The 26,997-nt window shown below is 38.9% G+C and overlaps 1 protein-coding gene across 5 annotated transcripts in view; it reads right to left on the bottom strand.

Annotated features, from left to right (window-relative positions):
• ANKRD27 (ankyrin repeat domain 27) overlaps window positions 1-26,997 on the bottom strand; it is a 54,477-nt gene that overhangs the window by 12,247 nt on the left and 15,233 nt on the right. For 4 of the 5 annotated variants that reach the window (XM_021540895.3, XM_085589470.1, XM_021540916.3 and 1 more), the window contains exons 2-21: window positions 20,073-20,203; window positions 19,015-19,125; window positions 18,208-18,364; window positions 16,543-16,697; window positions 16,173-16,232; window positions 16,026-16,079; window positions 15,872-15,937; window positions 15,717-15,793; window positions 15,237-15,358; window positions 14,267-14,345; window positions 13,300-13,432; window positions 8,624-8,716; window positions 7,698-7,825; window positions 7,172-7,254; window positions 6,320-6,435; window positions 5,481-5,573; window positions 4,911-5,108; window positions 4,541-4,600; window positions 4,304-4,423; window positions 730-774 (exon numbers count right to left, since the gene is read on the bottom strand). In XM_021540895.3, the coding sequence (XP_021396570.3) occupies window positions 730-774; window positions 4,304-4,423; window positions 4,541-4,600; window positions 4,911-5,108; window positions 5,481-5,573; window positions 6,320-6,435; window positions 7,172-7,254; window positions 7,698-7,825; window positions 8,624-8,716; window positions 13,300-13,432; window positions 14,267-14,345; window positions 15,237-15,358; window positions 15,717-15,793; window positions 15,872-15,937; window positions 16,026-16,079; window positions 16,173-16,232; window positions 16,543-16,697; window positions 18,208-18,364; window positions 19,015-19,125; window positions 20,073-20,174 (2,052 nt within the window). In that variant the 5' untranslated portion in view covers window positions 20,175-20,203. Of the gene's footprint in view, window positions 1-729; window positions 775-4,303; window positions 4,424-4,540; window positions 4,601-4,910; window positions 5,109-5,480; window positions 5,574-6,319; window positions 6,436-7,171; window positions 7,255-7,697; window positions 7,826-8,623; window positions 8,717-13,299; window positions 13,433-14,266; window positions 14,346-15,236; window positions 15,359-15,716; window positions 15,794-15,871; window positions 15,938-16,025; window positions 16,080-16,172; window positions 16,233-16,542; window positions 16,698-18,207; window positions 18,365-19,014; window positions 19,126-20,072; window positions 20,204-26,997 lie in introns of those variants that run through there. The other variant, XM_021540922.4, reaches the window with a different exon arrangement.

Here is a 26,997-nt window from a genome sequence, read left to right as displayed (position 1 = left end):
ATTTACTACTGGCCAGGAAAATGGAAAATATCACTGTTGTATATGTTACTGATTCTTGAAATGACTTAAGGGCTCGCTTGGAAATAATTACTTACATTAAGTCACATTGTAAACTAGGACAATGATACCTACTCAACAACTGAACAGTTCTTTGCTCTATCAGTTAATAAATTGTTTCTATCATCTCAGTGGAATAAAACAGAAGAGACACAGAATTAACATGGCACATATTTTGCAACATGGGTTTTCTATCTCTGATGACTCTATGAGGCTTCATTGGCATTTGTAACTCCTGGTAAAAACCAACCCAAACTGGTTTTACAGAACATGCACCCAATGGAGCAAACCTGCATTCTCACACAGCTTTATTGTTTTGTTCTGTGAACTACAATAAAATCAAGAAATCTACAACCTTGCACACATTCCCAAAAGCAAAACTCCTAAAGATTCCTGTGTCATCTTCAATGTTTCAGTAGAATGACATTGGAAGTATCTTATTTTTTAAGGAATAAAGGCAATAATAAATTAAAGAAGAACAATAATAAATAAAAGAAGACAGGTGCCCCACAAATAGCATCTCTCTGCTGACTAGTGTAACCTGAATTTCCTCTTTACATGAGATTATTACACAAAACATTCTCCAACTTGATACTGTTTACAAATAACTTCCTCAATTTGAATAGGATAAAAAGGAATTCAGTAATATTCAACAGCCACATTAACACTCACCATTTCCAGATCTCCATCCGCAACTGCTCTCAGGAGTTTTTCTACCTGTGTATGAAGAAAATTATTTATTTGCTTTGTTAGTATGAAGCAGAACACAGAAAATCCTGTGTCCTTTGCTAACTTCCTACGCTCATGCTGTATGATTACTGCTGGCCCCTTTATGAAACAGAATCTGCACAAGGCCTGTGGCCATTTGATGATCTCTGACTTGTTTAGTTAAGCAGTATTTATCTAAATAGAGGATATGTGGCCTACCCATAAACAAAGCCATGCAAGCTGATATATATTATTATGCTGCTCTAGCAAGAGCTGCCCTGTGCATTTCTGTGTGAACCTAATGTTAAAAATCCCTGCTCAAGGCCAATTCCTTCCCTAATACACACTAACACTGGTTGGACTCTTGCAGAGCTATGCTACTCTAATTATCCAGCACACAGCTTCAAATATATTGATACCAGTGTCTCCCAAAAACCTGAACACACTACTCCTGTGCCCATCTCTTTATAATTCCAGTGTACAGTATAATTACAGGAACACAAAGCTATTTGAGAAACAACAGTTTAAGATGAAAAAGACGCTTTCCAATTGTGACTTTTACATCTGCAGATAACTGGTTTAATCCTGTGTTAAAACCCAAACATTTACATATCTAACTTGACTGCAAGTATGAAATTTGTTTTCTTACTTAAAATCTGGGAAGATATAAATACCAAAGGGTGTGCATTAGGACGAGCAGCAGCATTAGCCCATTTTAGCATAAGGTGAGGCCACGGCCTGCTCAGGAGCTCTGCAGGGGGAGCAGACATGTGAGGGAAGAAGAGCTGAAGATGCTCTGCAGAGCACTGGTGCCATTGCCCTGAGCCCTCAGGCTGCTTGGGAAAGCAGGAGGAGGAGATTAACTTGTCCCTTCACTTCTCTAATTCTCTACTCTCACGTGAAGGAGTCGAGATCCAGCCTGACAAGAAAGGGAAAGGTGCCAGCCAAAGGGTAGGGAGAGTCCATCAGTCCTCCCACAATTCACCTGGCTGTGCAGAGTGTCAAGAATCATTTAATAAGCTTTGTGAAAGTCTGTTTTGGCATTATAGCAAATTATTGCAGCGCTGTGCTAGAACCACTGAAGATGCAAGTGGGTAAACACACTTGTTTCTATAGCAAGGAACACCTTGCAAGGTGGAGACGTCATGGAGTGACAGCTTCAGTCACATTTCAATCTTCATATGGAAATCGCCACCTTGCTGAGTGTGACAGTGGTGTTTGGCAAGGCAAACAAGGAAGAATGAGACTGAAGTTTGTGTTTTATTGCTCTGATCTCTTTCTTCAGGGTTTTAGATGAAGAACAGGACACAAACAGCTGAAAGATCAGAAGCAAGATTAAATCTCTCCATTTTTATCTCTTCTTAGGAACACTGTTAAGTTTGGGTTAATTACTACCTTTCTAATACAGGATGAAGGTCCTTGAAGTAATGCACTGGTCACTCTGGGCAGAATCTATGATTCTTTTGATTTTAATTTCCTAACTTTGAATGTCTAAAAGTCAGCTGTCTAACCCTCAACCAGACATTTTATTTTTAAATTCCCTCTACAAAACAGAAGGCAGTCAACAAATAACACCTGAGTGCAACTCAGGTCAAACTAAACATGTCTGAGATGAACTGCTCTCTGAAGTAAATTTCCTTCCACTGACTGAGGAGGGGAAATAGATGTCTGAAGTGAAGACAACTGTCTTCCAGAAGCTGAGTGAGCTGAATCCCAATCTCTCCACATACACAGCTAAAATGGACTATATACCCAAGGGAGGTCTGTGCCTCCCCTAAATTTCCCCTAATCATACAGAATATTGTCACTGGAGAATGTAAATGTCTTCAGGATTTTTCAGGAGTCACCTTATGCCATACAAGATGCCTAACAGTAATAGCAGAGACATATAAGCCCTGATAATTTCTTTCCAAAAATAACAACTTTGTTAAGTAATTTCTTTAGTACTTTCTTAAAGTACTAAAAGCTGCCTCAGGCCCCAGCAGTACATTTGTTAGGCAGCTTATAGATAATTTATTAAGAGTACTTAGGGCAAAATGTCTGCTCCATGCATTTCCCCATATTTCCAGTTTGTTTCCACACTCTTCCATGGAACAGAACCTTCCTTTAAATGTAAAAATAGAATAAACAAATCTATTGCAATTCACCTGCATATCCAGTTTTTCAGCTGCTGAAGAGAAACTAAGCATGGATATATTAGTTCCAACAGAGCAAGTCCCAAATTTACAATCCTGGCTCTTTCACTCTCTCTTTTCTAAGTCATAATAAACAAGCCACTATTGACTGGCTCACTTAAGAGTTTAATTCAGTATTGATTAATCAAGGTCTGAGTGGATCCCCTTAATCCAAGATGCAAACCTTGAAATCTGGAAAACTGACAGTATCAGTTTCCCATTATTCCAGTGGTGTTTCCTTCCTGGAGCTCTCTCAGTACCAGGCTCTTGCCTCTTTGAGCAGGGAGCCCAGGTGAAACTTGGCAAACAGAAATCAACTAAAGCTGGATTACAGAGAAGGTCATTAACCCCAAGGACCTCAGGTGTAAGCAGTTTGTAATCTTTTTCCCTGGTGTGAACTACAGTCTTAGTAGTTGGGTGTGATAAATTTATTCCTTCAAAGAAAAAGTAAATCCTCAGTCTACAAGGAGAACTTATTTAGAGAGTTTAACTCTGTACAAACAGGGAGGTACAGCCCTACACTGAGCTCTCCTAGAGCAACTCAAGTGTGAAATCATATTGTCCACTCAAAATTTGCATCTTTGTTTTTTTGCTAGAAGTTTCAGTTCTCTTTAAACACTGAAGAAATAAAATCTTCTAATACCAGGAAAAGGAAGAAGTTGAATGTAATGGTGATACTGAGAGAAACACACATACTTAGGGAGGTCAATTTGGAAAAAAAAATTAATAGGTAGACTAGGAAAAATAAAAAGACTCATCAGAATGAGTGGTGATATGACAGTCTTGGGAAGGAGCAACAAAGTGTGGATCTGAAATCCCACAGGAAAAAATTCAGAGGATGCCATCTGGTGAGGACAGAGTAAAATCAGCAAACACATACATGCAAGATATTTAATATATAGTCTGTACTTCTTCACTTGTTACAAATTGATTCCCATGCCTATTTGAAAGCATGTCTTAACATTCCAGTTTGTTGTTTGCCAGCATGCCTGTACTAGTCTTTTTTCTCTGACAGATTTTCTAAGCTAACAGTGGCACTTAATTCCTGGATGGGACAGCTAGGTCCTTGGGGCACTGTACTTTGGTAAACCTCAACAAATTCTCAAATTACGTAGTTAACTTCAATAAATATGAACAACTACTTCAGAGATGGTGTCAATTTTCCCCCAGCAATAACCAACAGAGCACTTGAAACCACACAAAAATAAGTACTGAGATGACAAGCCTCAGAGGACAGAAGTTACTATTTTCCAAACCAGACAAAAGGCTATTCCTGAAGAAGCAGTTGAAAACTCTGTGGCAAATTATTACTCTTATAGCTTCCTTCACTTTGCTTACTGTCAAAACCTGTACCTCAGTCTTACCTCTTTATAACTGTTTTTTGCTTCTTCTTGCCTTATATCAGTTGATGCTGATGATAGGCTTGAGACAGATGATCCTCTGCTGAAAGTTTCTGTTGAGTGCTGAGGAGACCTAAGCGGTGACTTACAGTTGGAAAAAAACATATAAAAATCAAACAAACAACCATAAAAAGTTAAATATCAAATAAAGGAGGTTAAGCATAGGCAAGAAACAATTTAACAACTTGCATGGGCTGTTACCTCAGAAGCACTCTGTCCTCTTTCAAATGTTAGGTAGTTTACTTCCATCAACGACAAAATCTGCACAAAAATATTAGAGAGAACCAATGTAACTCCACTTATAGAGGAATCTACTGACTGAAACACAAATTAGCTGACAACCTTATAATTAGTGACAGAATATGACTGAGCAGATTAGAAGTACCCATTTACAAGTTCATGCTGTATCCCACAGAGTGTATTCCTGCTGCTGGAGTTAAAATGGGACTTTTCTTCCTCAGAGTAAAACACACATTTTCTCTTTAATAGTGAAACCCCCTTAGCAATGAAAATCTCCACCTCTGTGGTGTTGCATCAGAAGGAAATCAGGCTGGAAGACAAAGAGGAATACCTTGGAATTCAATGCACACTGTAGGGAAGTCTCTTTCATCCGGTTCTGAATTTCTGGGTTTGCCCCATTTTGCAAGAGCACTTCAATGATCCCTTGATAGCCCCAGCGAGCAGCGATGTGGAGAGGAGTGTCTCCCTTCTCATTGCCAAGATCCAGTCTGCAGGAATGCACATCATAGTACACCAAAGCCTTGACACACTGGGAAGAAAAGGAAAGCTATCAATAAATTATAGTGTTGTGTCTCAGTTCAGACAACAGGCACAATCCTAAAAGGTTTGTTTTTATTGCTACTTATGTAACCCATTACCTAAAGATAAGGCTTTAGTGGTTCAGTGTCATTAAATAAAGAGTTAAACAACTACATTGCAAAGCACTGCTATCTTTAATGTGAAGTCATATTAAAAATTGCTGTGAACTACCAAATAAAGTCCTCATTTAGAGCATTAAACAATTTAGCCTTCAAATATTTTTATTTACTTTTAAAAATATGTAAGTCTAGTGCTGATTTGCATCAGTTTAATTCCATTGCATTAGAATGCCCATTTGGTTTGTTACAAAACAATTACTTACATCCTCATGACCGTAAGTGCAGGCTAAATGAAGTGGAGTATTTCCATTATTGTCCTGAACATCAGTACTTGCCTTGTAGTGCAATAAGAGCAACTTAAAAGAAAAACAAAAGTAGACATTTAAGTAGCTAAAAAATTAATGTACAAACAATTATTGCTCTGCAGATTCCTTTAGGGTTCTGGCATGATGATGAAGCACTTCATAAGACATTAGCTCTGCCTCCCATTTCAGACACCACCCTCTTGGCAATGCAGCACTGCTTGTGCCCTACCCTGAGAATCAAAAAGTCTCTTATTACATATTCAGAATTTAATTGAAAAAAATGAATTCTCTACTGCAGCAAACACTGCAGTACATTCACTACATGATCTACCTCACATTTCAAGAGCCTATGCAAGTGAAGACATAACTTTATTTCAAAAATGCTAACTGAAAATATCACATATATTAAATTCAAGTAGACAATAATTACTGTAGTTACACAATCTATCTTAAACACAGTGTGAAGCATTTAACTCAGCCCAGTGACTGCAGTGGTTGTTCTGTCTCAAGCAAGAGCAGAGATACTCTGCATTTGTATTATGTATTGGACATCTGTGTTAATAAAGTGGATGAATTATTAGGTATGCAGAGCTGCCAGCTGGTTATTTCCAATGGCTGAAAACCTTGCAGTAGAAGAAAAAATAAACTGTCTTGGAGACTACAATGATGAAAGATCCTCCATTCTGACAGCTTACACAGTTTTGGTAGAAGTTCCCCAGAAGATCTAAATGACAGCAACAGTAGAAGAGCTTAGTAAGAGGCATGTATTTATTATTTAGGTTAGGTGTTGTGCTTACTGTAACATTCTGATATCCCTTCTGACAGGCGAGGTGAAGGGGAGTTGAACCGTGGTAATCTGTGGCATTGACAATGGCTCCTTTGGCTACCAGTAAATCCACTAACGAAGTCTGACCTTGGAAAATAAGCATTCAAAGAAAGGTGTAAACTTTGCACAAGAACACTGCTACTTTTCAAATTCAAACAGTGACTATAAACCAAGATACCCTGCATTTCTGCACACTATGTTTCCATATACTGCATATTCACAGCCTTAGTATTTGGGGTTTTTTTGTGGCAGATATTTCAAGGTCAAAGCCCCATAAAATAACCTCCAGCTAAAAGCAAGCTAGATTTGTATCCTACAAGTAATAAAAGAAAATATTTGGATTAAATATAATAAAAAAGGAAATTATAAATACGAAACCACCCACTAAGAAAATAATACAACTTCTAATAAAAGGAAAATTAATTGCATAATGAACGTTACAATGCAGGTGTCACAGATCTACAATGCATAACCAGCTGCAGGAAAGAGAAAAGTTGTTTCTCAATCTGCCAGTCCTTTAAAAAAAGACTGATTTCTAAGTATATATCTTTATTTTTTCAAAGCTGAAGAAAGCACCGCTGTGGTAACCACTATGGCAAACGTAGAGTCAACAACCAAAGATTAACTCAGCCATAAGAAACTGAGCTTAAAAGAATATACAACAACTTCAGTCTGTGCTCAGATAGAAACAGCAAAGTTTCAATAGCAAAAAAGCAATAAAACAACTTAATGCAGAATTCAAACTTCAATAAAAGATGGGAAACAGGCTGACATAAAGACACAAAAGCAAAAGGAGGAGGAAACACCAGTGAAGCCCACTCACCACAAATAGCAGCTATATGAAGAGGAGTATATCCACGGTCATCTCGGGAAAAGGGGGTGATAATGGAAGGGTCATTCAGTTTCCTTTAAAACACAATGTTTGAAAACAGCTTAATTACCCAGGTGGTGGTAGGAAGGAGGAGAAAAGGAAAAGCTGCCAAGGATGGCAAAAAACTGATTTTGGAACTTTTTATCCTTTTACATTGACAAATTATTCCATACAGAACTTTACATTTTGTTAAGAGAAGTGAGTTAGTCCCAGATCTGTAAGTTTGATTCAAGAGAACAAGCACCATGTTTACCAAAGCTCACACAGGCTCCATCACAGAAGGGTGGGTTCCAAAGGATTCTGTATGTTCCCAATATTTCTTCTGTTTTTCCAACCACACACACCCACACTCTCTCTACTATATTCCAAAGTGCACCCAAATTCCCCTAGAACAAAAAGCAGCATACTTCCTGAAGCAAATCTTAGATAAAGGCTTCTATACAGCTTTGTCTGCATTTGTGGGGTGAAGAGTGCTCACCCAGAAACCAGCTTCTCGCATTTGTCACAGTAACACAGCGGGTGACACATTTTCTGTACAGTGTCCTTATCACTGTCACCTTGACTCAGCAGCCGCTCCACTTCCTCCTGATCACCTGAAGCAATATGCTACAAAAAAACAGGAGAGAATGAGAAACCAATATAAAAGACCTCCTTTTAAGACAAAAAAGCCAAGAGTAATTTACTGAAGCACAAAATAAAAATAATCTATAATGAAACATGTAGTCAAGCATTAGAAAGCAGAAATGAACAATGTCACAGCACAAAACCCCCTAATGGGCATTCAGTATTAAAAAGAAACTGTTCTTGGCTTACTTCACTTTCTATAAAAAAATTAAAACAATTCCTATTGTCCTCTTTAGACTCAATCATGAAATTGAGCTCCCTCTGTGCAAAGACGTGTCTATAAAATTACTAAGTCTCCAGCCATAAGCTGTGAACACATATAATTAGGAGCTCTGCTTTGTGTCCTTGTATAGGCAAAATTCTTTTAGAATGACAGTATGAGATTAACAGATAATATGAAGTAGCTGTCAGGTGACTACATTTAAATAATTTCCAAAAACTCTTCCAATTTCAAGTACTAAAAGCTGTGAGACATAAGCAGTATCACATCTGTGATTTAAATGGGCCACACAATACCAACAGCAGTAGCATTTCATCCTCATTTGCTTCTATATGTCATATAACATGTACTGAAATTCATAAGATTATATTATGTTAGCAAGGCTTTGGCACAGAAATGTACTCGATTGAAAAGACAGAGTAGATTTTAGCATCTACTAAAACACATTTCACAGTAGTAATGTAATTCACCCTTCATTACTTTCCAGAAAACTTCAGAAAAGAGGCATATAAACTTGAAATGTGCAAATACATACATATTCTGCCATAAGAGTTATTAACCTTAAACAAGCAGTCTATTGGTGCAGCAGACATCTGGGACAACAAGTTCATCCTTTGTCTTAAGAGCAGCTTGTCACACAGACTCTCAGATTCCTGAAAATAAAGCAGATATATTGATTATTTATACAGTCATCTACAGACAAAAGTGCAGAACCCTAACAGTGGAATTAACTTTAAAGAATACTAAACACTTATTTACTGTGTATGAATTATCAGACACACGGGAAATCTGAATCAGTTTCACTTTTAAGATTTTGAGCCATAAAAAACTGGGCACCCATAGAAATAATTAGATGTTCACCAGAAAATTCCTTTACTGAAATTCACTGTTAATTAACATTAATGAAATTATGGCGGTACCATCTAAAAAATAAAACAGCAAAACTAGAAAATACGTATCAAAGACAGAATGAACTGTAGGAGGTACAACACAGCTTTCTCAAGAGGAGAAATTAAGGCAAATTCACATAAAACACATCTACCGATGGCCACTATAAAAGATGACCCAGATACAACTCTGACTCAAAGAATTCTGAATGCTCTGCTGCTGGCTGAAAAATAGAAGATTGCACCAGGCAAAGCATTGCTCTGCAGCAGATCTATCTGTGTAGATTTCCTACTTGGTTTGAGCTAAGCAGATACAGCTCCAACCCTTCCATCAGCACTTAGAGACAGCTGAAGATACACTTCAGAAAGCACTAAAGAATATAAATGCCTCCAAAGCCAGGTGAAAATTATTAAGTGGAGTTAGATTTTGAGACAGCAGCACTGACCCTCCCATGAAATAAAACAAAAACCTACGGAAAACACTTTCTAAGAATGCAAATGGAAACTTTTGCATGTGGTTGGTTCTGATCCACAGCTGCTTATGGCTGGCAGTGGTGCTGTTGTAGGATAATAGCTCTCCAGAAATGGAAAGACTTCAGCATCCATGAAACAGAAAACCACTGCATTAAAGACACACACCGATGTATCAGGCAAACTTCAACAGTTTAGGATCTGGGCTATGGCTTTTGCAATTAAAGTCTGTCAAGACCAGATGTAAATGAGTAAAACCAGTCTGACTCCACTCTTACATTAGTAAATCAGCATGAAATTTGAGCCCCATTAACTGCAAATGAACAACATTGGTTGATTCAGACTTTCTAGAAATTAAGACTATTCATGTTTCAAAATCAATACAGATGCCTTTCATAAAGCTGTCCAAAAAACCCTTAAGAGTGCAGCAAATAAGGTCATTAAAAACATGTTTGTGAGATCTGGAGATGAAAGCTCTTCTCTGTACTTCACAGGATTTAGATACACGAAGGTGACAAATATTCACCAATCTTTTCAAATCTCTGTACTTTAGCTAACAATACCCAAGCATATATTCTCAGAATTACAAGACATAAAACACTAGTCTCCTTGGATAGATTCTTCACTAGGAACAGGAATAACTTCCCTAAGAAATATTTGATCAAAAAATTAACTGCTAGTACAAGTTCCTAATGTCTAATCAGAATTTCTAGTGTAGATGCTCACAGACAGCTTTATACTTGCACTGTGGAGAATCTAAGTAACCATTAGCAAGAACTAATGTAGTTTTAGAACTGCTCCTTCCACAGTGTGTGTCTTCAAGAGAAGTGTTCTCCAACTGGAATCATTCTTTTAAGAGAGTCACATGAGACAGAAACCCTAATGTAGCAATATTATATATTTATTATACAAATCAGAATAAAAAAAGCCCAGGTGAAACCATGTATCTTTAATAGTGAAATATGGAATGATGAGAATAAGATAGTCACTGAAGGATTAAGCAAGTTTGGGCCTTCAAAGTCAGAAATTACTTGTACCAGCTTTACTTAAAGCCCAAGAACTTCTATTTCTTTTAAAAAGAGATTGCTTGGAGTGAGACTTCCAAGTATGTTAAGAGTATGTTGTTTAGAAAATACACACCCAAACATTAATGGCCTTTTTATCTAATACAACAGTGTATAGAAAAAGAAAGTAGTTATACTTATGAGAGTGTACCTTTGTAATGATCTACCCCAAGTGATTCTCACAGATTACAGCTGAGGACTTGGAGGAAACACAGGTGGCAGAAGCCAAGAAAGGAACTCTTGAACACAAACTAAGGCTAATAAAGTGTTTAGTGAGGAAGGGGGAGCAGGGATCATTTCCCCATCTCAAGCTCTTCCCACACAAATGCTGCCTATTCCCTCATGGCTGGCTCTGACTCCCTGTTTTCTTATACCTCACCTGAACCCTCTGAACTTCAGAGCTTTACTACACAGTAGCTGTGCATAGGAATGAGCTAGTATCCAGCACTTATTAACAGGAATTCTACTTGAGTCATGTTGACCGTTCAGAAAATAAAATTGACTCTCTCATACCTTACAGGCTCCTCTCTTCCCCACAAAGTGTCTCACAAGGACTTGCATGACCTTGGGTGGAGGGATTTGGCAAGAATGTCCTGCGTGCAATTCACTTACTGACAGAAGGGTGAGAATGTGCCCATTATCCCTCAGGGTACATTAGTCCCCTCCTGAGTTTCTTTCTGGAGTAATCTTCATTAGGGATTGGACAGCAGCATTACTCAGCTGCCAGAAGCTCCATCTGAAGCCAGCTATAAAATTAAGCATAACCACATAAGGGGCTGAATGAAGCCCTAGGGCACAACAATGCTCCTGCTCATTTCAATCCCACACCCACTTCCAGTACAATCTGGAGAAGGAAATCATAGGGCAGCAATATGACAGCTGCTGCTGCTTCAAAGTTCATCCCCTTTACCAGAGATTAAAGCAAATATCTCAGCTGGCAACTTTCTGAAGTGAAAACTATGCTCCTCCACCTCCTCACTATCCTTTTTCCATTTCCACTTCAGTCTCTTTTCATAGTGTGCCACCTTCTCCTGCCCAGGAGAAAAGGGTGATCTGGCTGTTTCCTTTCCAGCTGTGTTAAGGGCAAGTTGTCCCTCACTTCATCCTCAGGGTTCTGCTGCCTTCCAGCCAGGCTGACTCCAAGGAAAGGCAATGCAAGAGGACTTTGTGTTACACATTCACCCTAAAGAGATAAAGTTCTCTAGGTCTGGAGCTGATCCAGCTGAAGTATGGGCAGAAAGACTAATGGGTTGCTCTTCTCATGGTGAAAACACTGAATTTCTCATTTAGACTTCTCAAATATATAGTTTATCTTTTAAGACAGGTGCCTCCCAAAGAACTATATTACCTTAATGGAAGTGGCACTTAAGTTACAACATTTGAATGCAATCCCAGTATAATAGCTGCTGTCCTTAACTACACCAAGACAGGTAGGATCAGGCATTTAATAGGAAATGGTCTTTATTCTAGAAATGTAAGAGCAGAATATTCTATCATAGTTTGCTGGCATTGTTGTAGAAGACAATTCTACTTTGGTTTCAGTTTTCTTTCAGAGCCCCAGCATTGCTCTTTGTATATCGATTGTGGAGGACATCCAAGTGACTGCAGGAATTAAAGTCATATAGCAGGTTGTTTCTTTTAAACTAAGATTTTTATTTTTTTTAAATTTAATTCAATTACAGGCAAGAAATACCACTCTTTTTTGCACAATATGAAAGTGTTGGTTACTTTTTTGTGGTTTTTTTTTTTTTTGTTGTTGTGTGTACAAAACAAACTTGCACAAGTTCAAGGAAAAATCCCAGAAAAAGACCAAACCAAAAATAGCAAGAGGCCAGAATGTTGCATTAAGTGCTCCTTAAGACTGTGCCCCAGGTTGTCCCATCCCAAGCCCTGCACACTGAACCATTGTTCTGGCCCCTGCAGTTAGACTCCAGGGCTTTGCAGTTGGGCAGACTGAGACACATTGAATTCACACTGGTTCCATGTTCACTCCTTTTGATGTCCGCATCAGCTCAGGAAAACCTAGTTTTACAATAGTAGAAAATTTTACAGAAGTGGTAAGATTAGATTTCTTGACTAAATAACCTACAAAGTTCTTAAATTATAGAAGTCTCTAAAGTCACATCAGCATTGCCCTTGACTGGCCTGCAGGGATGTGACCAGACTGACAGCAGGTCTAGTTGCCCAGTAGGAAATCTCTCATGTAGCCACAGATTTCCTGCCCCTGCTAGGTCAGAGATCCCAAGAGCCACACTGACCTTCAAGAGCACCTTATTACAGCCCTGTACCCCCCTTCAGTAAGCCATCAACTCAGTGCAGCACTGTAACCCACACTGCAAACACATGGAATTCTTCCAGTATGAAGATTCACTGAATAATTCTAAATGACACTGCTATCTCCATTCTGCTAACACAGCTAAGCTTTTATAATTACACAAAAATTTAAGCTGTGCCTGCTCCCAAGTACTGCACTGCTTTCACAATCATGGTAGAGTACAAACAGGAGATAAATATACTGGAGACTCGGCTGTAGAAAATGGTGCTGTCATTTTTCCTCCAACCATACACAGAGGCAGATTTGACATTTAAGTACTTCCTCAAGAAGCATGCAATGAACAAAAATACTGGCACATAGTTAGGACTTCATTCTAATAAATTATGTAAATTTAGAGTTTGCTTCAGGTAGTTACCGCTACTCATTTTTTTAAATGAAAAAAAGGAAATTCTTATGGTAGTTATTTGTATCCTCTGGCTGGATTTGCACCCACAGTGGTACTACAAGCAGGCATTTGACAGAGTTTAAGAGTAGCTTACTGTTGATCTGTCAGAGAGGTTGCCTTGCCGGATGTATTCTATTGCAGCCTCAATGGAGGTCAGGCAGTAGCCCAGCTCATCCTTCACTGAGCTGCAGAGCCTGAAGTTCTTTATGTAACTCAAGTTGGCCATCCTGGAAAGAAAAAAGTTAAAGTTATGAACCACTGAAAATAAGACACTAGCATGGCATATTGCAGCTCATCTTAGGCAATCCAGGCAGACAAAAGGGTGAGCTGGGAAAAAACTTCTAAAAAACCTGTTAGGCCAGCAACATGGCTGTTCTGTGCTTGTAGAGTGATCAGATCTCTACGTATCTCATATATTCAATGAAGAGTTATCAATTGGACAGAAGGAATAGAAGGATGAGATAAGGACAATAATGGGAGATCAACATCTTTGAAGTGAGTGAAGCAGTGTTTCCAGCACCATAAGCACCACAGTGACAGCTACAAGTTAAAGACTAAATGCTGATCTCACATATCCAGGATAGAACAGAACTGAGAATCAGTTCATGTACAGCTGAAAGGTTTATATAGACTTTTACTGAAAATGAAGAGACACAATAGCACAAGCTAGCAGGAAGTAATTAAATATTCACATCTAGATTCTGTGTAAGAAATGAACCAAATCTTGATAAAAATACATAAAGGTGTCACACCTCCCGGCGTAGAAGAGAACCACTCTGTGAAGGCTGTAATGACACACAGATTTCGTTGAGAGATGGCCTCCTATTACAACCTTTTTCTAGGCTGAGAATCAAAACAAAGGCATGTTCCTGATAGCTCCTTTGTTTAGTTACACATATAACACAGCTTTGCTATTTGTCCTGTAAAACATTTTCTGCATTTCAACAGGCCCTCTTACACTTTCAGAAAGTTATAACTGTATGTTCAGAAACATGTGTCCCTATAGCAGCACTACACAAGATGGTAGGAGGGAGTTCTATATAGCTAAAACAGTTACATACCAGTTTGGGATTTCTGTTTTTACAAGCAGATACAGCAACACAGAGAGAAGATCATCTGCACACATGGTTTCCATGTTAACTAAAAAAACAATTCACATTTAGTATTAGTCACGCAATGGCTCAAATCAAGAGCAATAACTCTATAAAGTTCTGCCTCTTAAGACTAAGGGCCAGCTATTAGTAGAGAATGCATGGAGAGACCAGGGCAGGCAGCCAAATGTTCTCCATCTCTCACTGAAATAGTCTGCCAGGAGCCAACACACAGATGCAGTTTGTGCAGTACACACTGCAATATTTGACTAGCATCCCTCCCTTCCCATGCAGCAAGAGCCAGGGCAGTAGCTCAAGATTTCTGAAATTCTTGAGGGCAAAGACTAGTCTCAAAGTTGGTACCCCATTTTTCCACAAGCCATCAGTCTTCCTAGAGAAAAGAAGAGATGAAGTAGGGAAAGCATAAGTTCATCTGTGCAACTCTATTTGTCTTGTAGAAGTATTTTGTCTTTTCAAGCTAGATAAAATAAGTGCCAGGTTAAGAGGACTGTGCTTTTGTATCACAGAATCTGCAATCCACAGCAGCACCTTTGTTTGGCCCCAGGCATCTTTTGCATTTTGCAGAAGATGCATCTCAAGAGTTACCAATTTCAAGATGTCAAGGGGAGCATGGGCAAATACACAAGAACAAACCAGCAGCAATCTCCAGGGTTTCAAATGGATCACCCTCAGGGTCCTGGCAGATGTGAGCTTCCTACATGTCCAAGCTAAAACATACACAAGCTAACCCAGTGCCCCACCTCAGCCCACAGGAACCAGTGCTGACACATCTACCTTATTCCCCCTTCCCTTCTGCTCTGTTCAGAGACCTTATAGACCCCAGCTCAACTGTGTTTGATCCCCAAGAGCTATCCATATACACTGAAGTGCTTCGTGTGTGCTGCTTAAGTTGAAAATTATAAATTGACTAATTACTGACCTCTTTGGCTTGGAGACTGCATAATAATTTGTACAACTTTACGCAGACAAAGTAGCTTCTGTTGAGGGGAAGTGCATTTGTTCAACTGACCCAGTTCCCGCTTTGCACGTGGTATATTAAAACTTCAAAATAATTAGAAAGGAATTATTAGCATACAGAGTTCCTCTGCAGGATATCCAAAGCCCAAGTTTTAACTTATTCAGAGCTGAATTGAAAAATGGTTCCAAAATATTCCCACTTCTACTACAAGTACACCTGCATTTCTGTATCCTGTAGATGGCTTAAAAACAAAAAAGTAAAGGAATCAACCATCAAGACAAAGATTGTCCTCATATGACACTTGCAAAGCTTTGACTCTACATCTCAAATTAAAGTATAGAAAAATTTGCTAGTGTCAGAAGGAAAACACTTTTTGGCTGGCATTATCCTATTTCAAACAGGATCTTGGTGACTCTTCAAGAATCCAGTCATCTCTCTCACCTGAACTCGGGCTTCACTCCAATGTCTTTTTGCTGCAGGTCTTGAAGGCTCCTCGTGATTTTATTAAAATCAGCATCCTAATTAATAGAAAGGCAACAGGTTTTTTAAATGCCTTAGATAAACATCACTAGTATAGAGCAATCAAGGAAACTTACCTCACTTGCCTCAATTGTCCCCACATATTTGAAGACTAGGTCATAAATAGCATGATGGATATACATCTGTAGGGAAAAAAAAAAAGAGTATTTTAGGCATGAAAAGGAGAATTAAAAAGCTTGCTATTTATTTTCCTTCATTTCAGATGCTTACTTCAACTGCTTGTTTGATCAGATTCATCTGCTCTTCTTGCTTTGCAAGCATCTTCTAGAAAAGCAAAGCCATAAACAGCAAGAGAAAGTCAGATAATTTATTGCTTAAGTAACACTGTGCTATGTATTTAGGGGAGTAAGTCTTTACCAAGTGCGAATCTCTCAAAAGATACTGCAGACATTTGGTATAAAGTGCATTGACAGAATCCTAGGAGAGATAAAAGATAAAAACCATCAGATTCAGGTTAATGGGACTTGAAGAAACAAAGCTTAAATAAGTAATTTAAGTCTTCCCTGTCTCAAAAGTGTACAGTTTGGTAAGAGTTTTAGCAATAATAATTGCATTTACTAAACAGTTAAGAGAGTGAAATTCTTAAATGTGAATTACCACTTCTCCCTCCTCCCCTTTCACAACTCTAGGCTACTCTGACACAGAAAAGCTCAGTAAGGCAAAGATAACAGCACCAGTGAGGCTAATTATATTTAGCAAATTAGACATCAGGAAGGAGGATACTGACTATGTAGTGGCGGAGGCTTTTCCTTTCATGTTCTTTAAATGTTCTATAGAAAGATCCTATGTATTTATCAAATCTCTCACAGTGCCTTCCCAAGAACTCTCTAACATCTTCGATGTTTTTAAGAGAATAGGAGTTTGATGAAGCTGTAGATTCACCTAAAATAAAAGCCAAGAATTAACACATAGACTTACTATATAGTATGCATGGTAAAATACATTTTCTCCTTACATATACAGCCAGCTTGTCTGCACTGAAACATGAACTCAGCTCACTGCACCTTTAACTAGAGGTATTGCCTTTAATTAAAAGACTTCAATGCATCACATTTGAGCAGGCTCCTCTGCTTTTTATGTCAAGTGTTTATTTGGAATAGCTAAATCAGATTTCACTTATTTTTTTACACTGGGATAATTTATTACCACATGCACTCAGCTTATGAGTTGTGTAAGTCAAGCTCAAAGCAGAAGAAAAGCATCTTACAGTGTTGACAGAGTGACCATGCAGGAAGTCAGGGTGCTTTCAGTGAACTGCAAAAATCCCATCATGGACTTTTACATAAGCTATTCTTTATTTAGACATGCTTTCTCTGAATGGGAGAGCAAAGTTAAATGAAGGAATAATAAAGCAAAGCCACTTTTCTTCTGACTAAAACAACTGAAACCCTCAATTAGAAAGGATGCTGTTTTTCCAAAAATTATTTCTAGGCAAATCTTTCATCTTCAGCCAAAGGCAGGCAGCTGATAAGAAGCTTAAATAATTATTTTCAAATTATTTTTGAAATTAGAAACTCCTACACTTCTGAAAGACTATGATATGACTATATTCAGTAATGTCTATAAAGAATATCACATGAATAATTTTTAAGATATACATTAATACTTACAGAATTTAAGGCTATATGAATGGCAGCTGTTTTTTTTTTTTCTAAAGCCTTCCATACTTCCCTCACAGTACTACTTTCACACTACCCTAGTACTAACTTCTCTTTGCATTCACTTGTTTCAAATATTTTTATTTATTTAGGAAGACTAATGTTTTTACTTCAGAAAAAGCTGAAGCTTCTAAGCTTCTTAAGGAGCTTCTGTTCTTAATTAGTAAACATAGATTGTCATACAAGTTCACAAGAACATGCTGTTAACATTCACAGTATTGACTGTAGTTTTGAAAAGAGTGTTACAGCCTTCAGGAGCACTTTCAGTGCAGGACAAAAATTGAGACATTCAACTTCATAAGTTGGGCCATCAGGAGGTTGGTACCTAACTCTGCCACCCAATCTCTATCCCTCTATAAAGTGATCATGAAAGAATGTAAAGATCATGAAAGAATGTACCTCTCCAGTTATCGATGCATCCACCTTGCATCTCAAGACACACATGATCACATTTAGGATTAAATCCCTTTTTTAAGCAGTCAGCACTAAACTGAGTATTCCACAGATAATTCTTAATACTACAGGATTTATATCCCAGTCTCAGCACTAGTTTTGCTGGGAGCAACTTGGTGTTTCTCTGCAGCAGCACACCAATATTTGTCCCAGCAAATTCATGAATGCCAATAGCTTTTAACCAAGCCAACACTTTCCAGAATGAACACATTTATTCAGCACATCAAACACCAAATTGCTCACTGTGCAAACGCAGCCACCAAACTGACACCAATACATACTTGAGCTTTCTGTTTTTTCCAGAGGATGAGCTATGCACAATATACTAAAGCTTTCTTCTTTTTCATTGTAAAATGTTTCCTCAAAGAGAACAGGTACAGAGAGAGTGTAATTAAAACCAGCTCCTAGAATGATGAGGTTTCCTTGGATGAAGATCTCCTGAAACAACACAGAGCAGATCAGGTATGAAACTCTGCCAGAAAAAAAGGTTCTCTGGCTTCTGCTTCGCATAGTTACATTTCCATGGGGAAGAAGAGAAACTTGCAAGGCAAGAAAGAGCCAAATTGGTGAAATTTCACATTTTCACGCTGTGTTGACACTGAAACAAAGGCTCCTTCATTGTGTAGTAGCTGGCTGAACCTTGCTTACAGCCACTTCTTTTACAAGTCTACTGCTGGACGAGGTTTCAGACAATAACCAAAGTCTTGTTTGCAGATTTTAGAGAACTTTTAGTAGAAAGAAAATTTAAAAAACCCAACAGCTTAAGATCAGTACTTAATCCCAGTCTCAGAAAAATACCCCACACCTTGTGTGTATTTCTCACATCTGGGTTTTCTTTTCCCAGCAACTCCAGTGAGGACATCTGGAGCAGGAAAATCCTGACAGCCTGCAAACTATCTCTAGTGCAAGGTGTATGCCCTAGCTGTCAGACTGTACTGCAAAATTACAAATGAAAAACCTGGGATCCTATGCAGTGTCAGCCCTACTTGCCCTGTCTGTAACCATTAGTTCACACAATCAGTCAGCAGCAGCAGTGAATCACTTACTGGAGTGTCCCCAAGCTACATTCAGATATCAAACAGAAATACCTTTCCATTTAAGGTTTGAAAATTTTCTTCCAGTGGCTTCAGAACATAAGATTCAAACTGGCAGGTAGAAAGACTGTTGCTTGAAAGGCTTCCTTTGCATGGAACTAGCACCTAAAAAAAGTTAAATCATGCTTAAGAGAGAAATGCTGTGTATTGCCAGCTATATATCAATACCTTTCATCCTTATGAGGCAAGCAATTAAATTGGGCTTTTAAATATTTACAGTAAACATACAGGAATTATAGGTGCTTTTATTTAAAAAAGGAGAGGTTATAACTAGACACACAGTCTGATAATTAACCCAGAAATTTCACTTAGTAACTTATCTGAAAAAGGCTGACAGATGCAACTGAAGCAAACAGCACTAAGTAAATTAAATCTTTAGTTACGTGGCACCAGTAACAAATAACTTAAAATTACAACAGATGACTTAAAATAAGACAGCTAATAAAAAAGTGAAGTTTATATTCAAACTCAAAAATCCATCAGAAAGAAAAAGCTCTAAGATAAATATCTTGGGTTTAGACCAACAGATGAGCAATTTGGGACAAATTCTTAATTAGAAAGAAACAAATTTTATCATCAGGTGACAATAACCTCCATGTTTAATGGAGTCTCTATGCACTTAATTGTGAATTACAATTAATTGCAAAATACTCAGATTAGTAAATATTAAGGACTGGAGTTTTTATTCCAGGTCAGTTTATTTTGCTACGTAAAATGCTATCAAATGAGTAACTGCTTGTCCACCAGGCATCTCAAAAGGTCAATCCCATTTAAGTTATAAACTTGTGAGAGAATATCTAACTTCAGCTCATAGAATGAAAATAAGTTCCTGTAGAGTTTAGAAACACCAAACCTAGCTTTTTACTACCTTGCAATATATCAAGAGGTCCATATTAGTAAGTAGCGTGCAACTTCAACTAAAAATTGTTCTGCTTCATTTCCAAATTTTGTAGGCTTGAAATAATCTTTACATGTTTCATAGCAGACGTGATATAAATTCAAATAGCTACTATTTACTAAGCAGCTTTTAAATATTACTTTTTCATACTTACAATACCATGGAGTTCTGCAACTTTGCTGCATAGATCAGGACGTCGCTTCTGAATGGCCAAATAAAAGGGATTTTTCAAGATATCTTCATCATACATAGCCATATGGACTTCAGATATTCCAAAGATATGTTCTAAAATACATATGGAGAATGGTTGATGTATCACACTTGTATCTGTTAAAAGACAGTATTTGGGAATGCCTAGGGGCAGTCTGATTCTCCTTATCCAAACAGAAAAAGTAATTTCAGGTCTTGATGTAAGTAGCCAATGGCACTGCTTAATTACTAACTACAGTTACCTAGAAGTTATTCAGACAATATTTTTCATTATTATACATTTCCAATCACACAGTTATCCTCAATGTTTCCTTAGGCCTTCCAGGTGTTGGGGTCTAACTATGAATATTAGAGAGGAGAAGTTAAGATCAAAATTATTACCACTTTGATATACAAACTAACTTCTGTTGAGATCTAAAGCCAAGAGACAAATTAACAGCTTTTCCACAGCAGATTCTACTGCACCATGGGACATAGACGCTTTTGTACTGAGCTCATGTAAGTCTTAAAACTCACCTGTAAAAGGATTACTCACACACACCAATGAGACACCCAGACAGTGTAACAGAAACCCCCGTGTAAGGCAATCCTCAACTTTCCAGGGAGGTACACGAAGGAGATATGAATATCCGTGATATAATTAAAAAGCCACCATGAAATTTATCATAATTTGTGGTCATCTCTACTCCCATGAAAAGAGTCTCAGTGATTTGAGGTCAGGCTGCTAAGAAACATTTGGCTAAACAGAGCAAAAGAGCAACTGGAGAGTCAAAGTCCAGCCTGTAAACATTGGAAATGCTATCACTAGGTGTCACAGTGCCCTGGAGAAAATGATCCCTAAGGAATCAGACCTTTACCTACTTGCTTCCTCAATTCCAATTCTCTGTAACACATCATACACAAGGGCAGAAAAAACTCTAACAGGTCCCTCCTGGAATAATTTCAGAATTATTTTTTTAAACAAGAATAGAGATTAACAGGCATACAAATGCTTAAATAACAAGCTTATTCTATCTATCCTGTCATGCAGGTTTCCTTAGTACTCAACAGAAGTTGTAGGATTTCAGCAAGAAAAGGTGAGCACAGCTATAGACTTTAATTTGAGCACACCACCCTTACACAATCAGTATCCCCCTGTTTCCTCAAATGCAGAATTATTCCTAGCACATCATTTGCTCAGTGTGAGCTCACAGTATGGCAGTTCAAGGGGGTGGAAAAACATACACCAAATTCCCATGGATTCCAGATAGCCTTTGAGTTTCAGCCATGTTATTAGCTGATCTACAGCCTGACCAAGCTGGGCTCTGGTCCCTCCCCTGATCAGGCACAAGCAGAGCTTCCTTAGGGAGTTAAACACAACCAGTTAAAGTACACATAATTTTCACTATAAAGGTATCACCAGTTACCTACAGCTTGGACAATCCCAGCCTGAAGCACTGAAGTCTGGCAGTGGCATGTATGTGCCTCAAGCAGCTTTCCTGCACAATTCCAGACAAAATGGTCCCTCTGCATTCAAAGCATCCAGTAACACCAAGAGCTTCTATGAAAGACTACTTAGCCAGTGCTCCCATACCAGCACAGCTATGCAGTTTGCTAACACAGTGAGGAAGAAAATGTTTACTCATTGTCACCTTCACAACACCAGCGAAGTTGAGTAATTAAAGACTTTGAACCTAGAAAAAGTCCAGCTTAACATGGACTCAACATGAGCCAGCCATCTGCATTTGAAGCCCCAAAATCAACCATGTCCTGGGCTTATCTGCGTGGGCAGCAGGTCAAGGGAGGGGAATCTGTCCCTCTGCCCCACTCAGGTGAGACCCCTCAGCAGAGCTGCCTCCAGGCCTGGGGTCTGAGCACAAGGACATGGAGCTGCTGCAGCAAGTCCAGAGGAGGGGCACAAAGATGCTCCAAGGGCTGGAGGCCCTCTGCTCTAGAGACAGGCTGAGAGAGGTGGGGGTTCAGCCTGGAGGAGAAAAGGCTCCAGGGTGACCTTATTACACACTCCAGTACCTAAACAGGCTGCAGAGACACTTCAGACAAGGACCTCAAGTGACAGGACAAGAGAAAGAGCTTCCCACTAAAAAAAGGTGGATTTGTATTAAACATACAGAAGAAATTCTTCCCTGGGAGGGTGCTGAGGCCCTGGCACAGAAGCTGTGGCTGCCCCATCCCTGGAAGTGTCCAAGGCTAGGCTGGACAGCTCTGGCACAAAGTGTCCTTGCCCACAGCCAGGGGTGGAACGAAATGTGCTTCAAAGCACCTTCCAACCCAGGCCAACCCATTCTATAATCCCTGATCTGTCCTACCACAACATCTGGATGATCACCAGTAATTCCACCAGATGAGAACTATAAAGATCTCTTGGCAGGTAGCTGCAATCCAATTCCAAGCTGTGGGCTCCTTCCTCAGCCAGTACAGAGGGAAGAGAAGAGGTAGCCCAAGCCCTGTGGCAGGTCTGCTGCAGGAGCACAGGTATCTCTGCTGATCCACGCAACAGCGGGGCTGAGACACACCTCCACGGGCAGGACTAGTTAGCTGCAGAAAATCCTGCCTGAACACCTGGCTAGGCCACAATTCCAAGTAAGTCATAATGACAGCAGCTTGCAGTCCAAACATGATTCAGTGACAAATTAGTATATATAACTAAAAACAATTTAGTGTAAGTCAAGCACCAAGCAGGGCTGTAAGAACATATACATGTAACCTGCAAAATAATTTGCCACAGCAAGACTTGAGAGTCCTACATGTTTTGTTTTGGTTTTTTTTTATGGCTTTGGATGTTCCTGTCCTCATCACAGCAGATAAACTGACTGGAGCAGAGACTGAAGTAAGAAAGGAAAAGGAGCCCTGTAAGCAGAATCCAATCCATGGAAGGCAGTGATGTTTATAACCAAGAAACTGCATGAAGCAGGCAATGATTTTTTTTTCCCCACAGGTGGATCAAGCTTTCAGTCAAGGGCATTTTTTCCCACATCTAAGAAGTAGGCCTTAACTGAAGAAAACAGGCTCAGGTTACAGGTCAGGAACACTTTCCAAAAGGAACAGGAAGCACATGGTTTAGATTGCTTGGCACAGCTATCAAATCTCTCATGTTGTAAATCTCCAAGAACGTGTCAGACAAACCTCCACTAGAAGTGACAGTGGACATAGCAAAGCTGGGAGGGTGGATGACATGGTCTTTTGAGACACTTTCCAGATCAAGATTTCATTAATGCAGTTGTCCCACTGAGGCAGTTTCATCTGCCTTGAGTTTGGTGAATTCATGTATCTGTCCAAGCAGCAGAGGATCTGACTGCTGAGATCCTCCCCAAGACAGCGATGGAGAAGCTGTTAACACACCACACACTGTCAGGGTGAAAAAGCACATTGACACAAGGAGGCAACCAAGCATCAGACTGTAGTGCTAAAACTGCAGAGCACAAATGTCTCCAACAGCTTTATTGCCAGTCTTTCAGCTTAATCAATCTTCAAGTCCAAAGACTTCTTTCCATAACAGGAGGGGAAGATAACACATACCATAAATCCTCCTCATAAAAAAAAAAAAAAAACCAAAAAAACAAAACAAAAAAACAACTGAAATTTAAAGTAACACTTCATTCCCTGCCATAAAAAAATTTATGTGAGGAGGAGGGAGGAGAAGCTCCCACAGAAAGCTTGCTGTCTGTCTGACAGACCTCTTAAAATACTATCTGCACCTGAAAAAACAGTATGAGCAATTGGAGTACTTTAAGAATCATTACTGATGGACCATCATAGGGAGCACTTGAAAGTATAATCTTCAGTGTCCAGTTCATGAGTTACACACCACAAGTAACTATGTGCAGCCACACATTCTTAGCTGCAGCTACTGATTCTTTTACTGCAAAACTGATAGGGCTGAATCACAGTGGGAACGCCAGCAAGGAGTGAAAATAAACTGCATTCAGACATTGAATTCTGGTATTTCAGTTACTGTAATGCACCTAAGGTGCCACAGAGGTGCTCCACCCCAGGAAGGAAGGTAAATTTCTAGTTCACACGGGTGTTTGTCACCCTCCCTGAGCACAGCAGATGGGAGCTCTGCATGGCTCCCCAAATGCATGTTCCTGCACAGCAGGAAACAACCCCCACTGGCCACACTGGTACTGTTTTGAGAATCACAACTCTCAATTTCCTTCCCTTTCCCTCTCCCTTACCCCTGCAGCTGTTCAGTGTCTCGTTAGGCATTAGGTATCACATCTGATTAAAAGGAAGACATGAGAAACAACAGGTGGAATACTTATTACCTAAAACAGTTTAGCTACTGCATTCACTTAGCTCTCCATCACTTTCCCATAGCATTCTCCAGAGCACTAGAAGTGTGGATGTAGAAGCAATTTAAGTTATCAAAAAAAAAAACAAACCAAAGGAATTTAGTCTACAGATTCTAGAGAAGACATTAAAGCTTCCCCAAAGCTCAGGCATTTTTGAGATTAAGTCAATTTCTTTCCACCCCAGAAGTTAAATGCATCTGAAAATATTGGCTAATACATTGCTATAATTCTAGGGACACATTAGAATTCTCCATTAAGAGTCTGTTGGCAGAACACAACATCCAGCTTCAACCTAATTTAACTTGGGGGTGACACAGACTTGTTCTTCTAGCTGCACCTTGGACAGCTTTAGCTTGTAAAGCTTTAGCTTTACAGTGAAAACAGAAAATGCACAAAGCCTTATATACATTACCACAACTGATTAATGCCTAACAGAATGCTCATTAAAAACTATCATCAGCTATATTCACTATGAAGTTTACCAAATTCTATCATGCTTAGCAGTAAAGCAATTCTCAAGCACTAATGTTATGTAAAAGGTTTAAACATAATCACTTCAGTGTATGGCTTCATGCCTGTAAACACAAAAATAGCTCAAATTGCTGGAAGAACAGAAGCTAGCTGGATCAGACAATCTAATAAGCATTATGTTACAGTTTAAAAAAAAAAAACTATATTCATAATCTTACAACAGACTAATCCTGTCTATATCAAAAGCAGAGTGATAATTCTAACAATATAACTATGGTACAAAGGACAGCTCAAGTGAAAAACATGGAACCTAAGCATGTCACTGTTTTCTGTAAGACACTGGAAACAAGGCCTAATTACAATTGGTAGTGAAAACAGTGAATAGGAATAAATCCTGACAGTTCATTTTCTCATTGATGGCATTTTCCTTTAGAGATGGACAAATGAGGAACCTTTTTCACAGCTTGCAGGTTTCAGTTCCTTTTAGGAAATACTTTGAAATTTGGACAAACAGCCATGAAAGTGCATGATGACATTGCATTTGCATTGTTACTTAGCAGTTACCTCCTGTCCACATTCAACTTGTACAACTACTTACTCAAACCTTAGCCTCATCATCTTCTGAACATCCTGCTACATCTCTACTAAAGACTAATCAAAACATTCTGCAGAGAAAACATCTTTCAGAACATCATGAGAGATGGTGTATACAAACACTACATAGTCAATGCTGAGCAGCATAACATTCTGTGTTTTCACCATGGCATTTTAATAATAATTTAGCAGAACAAAGTAAAAACAGCTACCAAAGTCAGTAAAAATTATTAGCCAAGTTCAGTAACCTCAGTTGTCTCCAGGATGGCAAGTTAGAATGTTACACTGGGATACTAACAGCAATTACCTCAGTGTGCTCCCCACACAAATCCAGCTTCAAGGGAGCAGAATGCCAAGTTCCCCAAATCCTTCAGCACCAGATCCATTAGCGTGACAAGAAGCATAAATTCACTCAATTTTATTTTACCAATATTGTCAAGTTTCATGGGATAATATCAGCTTCACCTTAGCTCCCAATAGCTACAACAGGAACACTAAGGCTTAGTAACCTGATATTTGCTGAAGTGCTCAAAATAATAAGTGAGGAACACCTCATTACTCAACTAAAGGATTTTTATCTCAGAGTAGCAGATAAATACACATACAAACTTTATCAGAAATGTATCATTCTAGCAAACTGCACAGCTCCACACACAAAAAAAAAAAAAAGTAAAAGGAAGCAATTCTAAGTTAAGGGGCTTTTTTTAATAGGTGTGCTTTCTGCACACACCTTAAGAGCACCACTTGTTAGGAGGAACAGCCAAAGGTAAGCATATCTTAGAGCTCTTTACAAGCAAACAGGAATCTAACAGTGGAATTTAAATAGACTCAGTCCAAAATCTCAAGTTACCACTCCAGTTCTTGTTTTACAGCACTATTACTCCTTGGTTACTCTGCTTCTGGGCAAAAGTTACAATCTGAACTTTAGCCCTACATCAGAACTCACTTCAAAGTAAAAACAGAAGATTATTTCTTTTTCTGAGCATTTAAAAACTCTAAAGGATGAGTGTTGAGCATCCTATGAAAAACATCTGACATATTCCAGTACACCTCACTCACCATGAGGGAATAAATAAGTACATCTATTACTACCCCTTCTAGATTCAGATTCACCTTGTACTGACTTCTGTGAAATGGAAGTATGCAAGAGTAGCACCTTGAATTATCAGATTATAGAGTGGTGAGTGGTAAATTCACATCAGTCAGCTCAAGGCTTACAAGCAACCAGTAAAAAACTAAGCTTTACCATCCCAGAACATCAGCCTGACAGCAATAGAACAGAGTCTGGGGTCATGATCACTCCAGGAAGATACTAATTTCTCTCAGCATCTCCCTTCCAGGCACACATTTCTTCCACTGAAGGGTTAAGGGCTGACACAAAATCTCACGGCTTGGGTTTTGCCTCTACCCAACACCTCCCAAGCCTTTTCCAAGCCTGGCAGCTCTGGCCCTGCTACCATTGCTCCATATCCTTGGACAGGCATCCCCCAGAGCCTGCAGCAGTACTGAGCA

This window comes from Lonchura striata, chromosome 11 (assembly GCF_050655825.1).
Source record: "Lonchura striata isolate lonStrDom1 chromosome 11, ASM5065582v1, whole genome shotgun sequence".
Classification (NCBI taxonomy): Eukaryota; Metazoa; Chordata; class Aves; order Passeriformes; family Estrildidae; genus Lonchura; species Lonchura striata.
Note: the sequence above shows the minus strand (reverse complement) of the source record. Positions and strands in the feature narration are given on the sequence as shown.